Consider the following 3,271-nt stretch of genomic DNA (forward strand, 5'->3'; position numbering starts at 1 on the left):
AACTTTAGCGTTAACAATTTCAAAATCATAGCCAGAACCATTTAGCATGCTTTGCTTTAATTTTTGAAAGCAGCAGTTATACAAATCAAAGCTAGAATTGTGATGGATATACTCTACAGTCGTGCAATATGAATCTTAAACTTTAATGATCCACAAGAGGTGAGGTAGAGGCTTAAGGGGGTAGTAAAAACCGTATACAGGGTGATCACAGTTGATCAGAGCTTACGATCACAGTTTTCGATTTAAGTTACAATTTTTATGATATTTGAAAAAACTTATGTGGAGTGTACGAATTAAACGTACGAAAACGAGTGCGAGATCATACCCGCGCTTCGAGCATTTTTTTCTATTGTTTCGTAAAGTGTAAGAATTCATTAATGTGCTTCTTTTCTTTTATTTAAACCTATTACATTTTTATGCAATTATTTAATATTTTTTCTTTTTCACTTTTAATTTATGTTATATATTGTATTAAATATTACACAATATATGATTATGCACTTGTGCACAAAAGCGCTGTATTGTATTTCCACTTTAACACAATGACAGTCTTCCTTTAAAAGGTTTAGGGAGAGATTCATATCATAAAAACAAATGCAGTTGGATTAGTTTGATAACTGCGTTTAAAGAAATAAATGCTGCTACATTTGCATGTAATAACTGAATGCAACTGGCGGTGGATTCAGTAGCGTAAAACTTTCTCTGGTAATGTAAATAAAATAGCAAATAAATCGCTTAGACATTCATATTGAATAATTATTTTTTAAATTTCATAAAAAAATAACAAAATATTTTTCATGTTCACAATAACATCTCCCATTGCTTTATACTTCCTAAAATCCTATCATAACCGTCGAGTTGTTCAAAAATGGAATATTCTAGAATAGTTAATTCAGCTTTTTCGAAGTCTTCAAAATTTTGAATATTCAAATGCACATTAATACTGAACTTTAGCGTAAACAATTTAAAAATCATAGTCAAAATCGTTTAGCATTCTTTGCTTCAATTTTTGAAAACAGCAGTTATACAAATCAAAGCTAGAATTGTGATGGATATACTCTACAGTCGTGCAATGTGAATCTTAAACTTTTAATGATCCACAAGAGGTGAGGTAGAGGCTTAAGGGGGTAGTAAAAACCGTATACAGGAGGAAGGAATTCCCAATAGAGTGGAGGGAAGGGTTGATCGTATGTCTGTATAAAAAAGGGGATAGGGAGAGGTAAGCAAATTATAGATGGATTACGCTAATGAATACGGCAAATACGGTTGATCGCATATCTGCATAAAAAGGGGATAGGGAGAGGCAAGCAAATTATAGATGGATTACGCTAATGAATACGGCAAACAAAGTATACGCGATTGTGCTGGAGGATAGGCTGCGGAGGGATGTCAAGGGGAAGGGAATAATTTCCGAGACGCATGCGGGCTTTAGGGAGGGATGGGGCGCTATTGACGATATTTACGCCTTGCAGCACATGGTGGATAGAAAATTAGGCAAGAAGGGTGCGAACGTGTACGCTTTTTTTATTGATTTAAAACGCGCGTTCCCTTCGGTGGATAGGGGTAGGGTGTGGGAGGCAATGCAAGATAGAAGAATGGAGAGAGGTATAATCGAGAGGGTTAGGGATGTATATAAAGAGACGAAAGGTAGGGAGAGAGGAGAAGAGGGAATCTCGGATGGTTTGTGGATGGATAGGGGGTTGATGCAAGGGTATCCGATTAGCCAAAAGCTTTTTGCAGTTTTAATAGCGGATATGGAAAGTTAGCTAAAGACCGGAGTGGTAGGAGAAGTTAGGGTAGGATGAGTCAGGATATGGACACTCGAATCTGCAGATGAAAAAGTGCTGCTAGCAAAGAGCGAGGAGACTTTAGAGGAGACGATAAAAAGGCTCTGAAAGTACTTGGATAAGAATCGGTTAGAGTTGAATGCGTAAAAGTCCCACGTTATAGTGTTTAGGAAAGTAGGTGAGAGGAATAAGGAGAGGATGGAAGTGGAAGGGAAAGGAGGCACAGATGGGGAAAGAGTTTGTGTACTTGGGCTTCCTGTTTCGAATGGATGGTGAGTCAATGGTCATATAAGGGAGAGAGAGAGAGAGAAAGTGAAAGAGGGAGAGAGGGAGAGAGAGAATGCGAGAGAGGCGGGTGGGAGAGAAAACGATTATGTGAGAAGGGTAAATATGGTGATGAGGCAGGTGTGGGAGCTGGGAGACAGGTTCGCAGATGATTTTGGAAGGAGAATAAAATTGTTTGATACGCTAGAGATGAGTGTCTCATTTTATGCATTGGAGGTATGGGGGTGGTAGGTAAGTGAGGAGGTAAATAGGATACATGACAGGTATGTAAAGTGGGCACTAAGGTTGGCAAAAAATACGTCTAACTATATTGTCAGGAGGGGGACAAAAAGAACGAGTTTAGGGATTAGAACGGGGAATCAAGCGTGCAACTATAAGGAGACATTTTTGGAAGAGGGGAAGTAAACTGGTAAGAGAGAGTTGGTGGGAAGTATATGGGCATATGAGTTGTTTAAGAAAAACGACATGAAGAGCGAGGAGGTAGTAGGATAGGGGAGAATAAGAGACTCAAGGTTCAACAGGAGCTATGCGTGGATTATGCCACGGGAGAGAGCGCAATATTTGTGTGAAAAGGTAGAGAAAGGAAGTAGATAAATATTAGGTATAAGACGCGCAAGCAGAGGTTGGCAATTTGAGGTAAGGCGAGAAAGTAGGGACATCCATGCGGGGCGAATCGAGGAAGGCAAGGCAATAAGAGTCAGCGGTTTAGAGATAATGTGTGGATAGAGGTTTGTTTTAAGAGGTAGTTGTAAGCAAATTTTGTAAAAAATGGAAGTGTAAGCAAGTCCATTTTTTAAGGCCAGCAGGCCGTAAAATTAACGTTTATCTCATAGCATAAGACAGTGATCGTAACTCGGCACATATTAAAATAAATATAACAATCTAAATCCTATAAAACATACACTATTTATTCATCGAAGTTTTAATCCAAATTAAAATTGGCATTTCATATAACATATTTTCAATAGTTTTAATATTCAGAAAATAGAACTACCAACCGTATAAAATGAAGTTTTCAACGTTGTCAACAATTCTCATCTGCATTATTATTGTAATGCCCACTGCTTCAGATACATTGACAACGAAGGATTATGTGAAAATGATTTTAGACCTACGTAATATATACAAACCAACATCCGTGACTTTAATACATTTTGTTGATAATCAGGGTAAGTTCCTGTATTTATCTATTATTTTAT

General features: G+C 37.6%; 2 protein-coding genes across 2 annotated transcripts in view; both read left to right on the forward strand.

The window, feature by feature from the left end:
- Positions 1–1,331: 1,331 nt before the first annotated feature.
- LOC117178533 lies at positions 1,332–1,766 on the forward strand. Its single transcript, XM_033369961.1, has one exon. It carries the CDS (start codon positions 1,332–1,334, stop codon positions 1,764–1,766), a length of 435 nt encoding a protein of 144 aa, XP_033225852.1.
- A 1,430-nt stretch (positions 1,767–3,196) lies between these two features.
- Positions 3,197–3,271, forward strand: part of LOC117178842 — a 19,042-nt gene continuing 18,967 nt past the window's right edge. The window contains exon 1 of the mRNA XM_033370346.1: positions 3,197–3,241. The gene's annotated coding sequence lies outside the window, so the exon portion shown is untranslated. The remainder of the gene's footprint in view (positions 3,242–3,271) is intronic.

This window comes from Belonocnema kinseyi, chromosome 8 (assembly GCF_010883055.1).
Source record: "Belonocnema kinseyi isolate 2016_QV_RU_SX_M_011 chromosome 8, B_treatae_v1, whole genome shotgun sequence".
Classification (NCBI taxonomy): domain Eukaryota; kingdom Metazoa; phylum Arthropoda; class Insecta; order Hymenoptera; family Cynipidae; genus Belonocnema; species Belonocnema kinseyi.

Excerpts from the sequence above, each read along its gene's own strand:
- LOC117178533 (XM_033369961.1), top strand. The coding sequence starts at position 1,332 with ATGAATACGGCAAACAAAGTATACGCGATTGTGCTGGAGGATAGGCTG.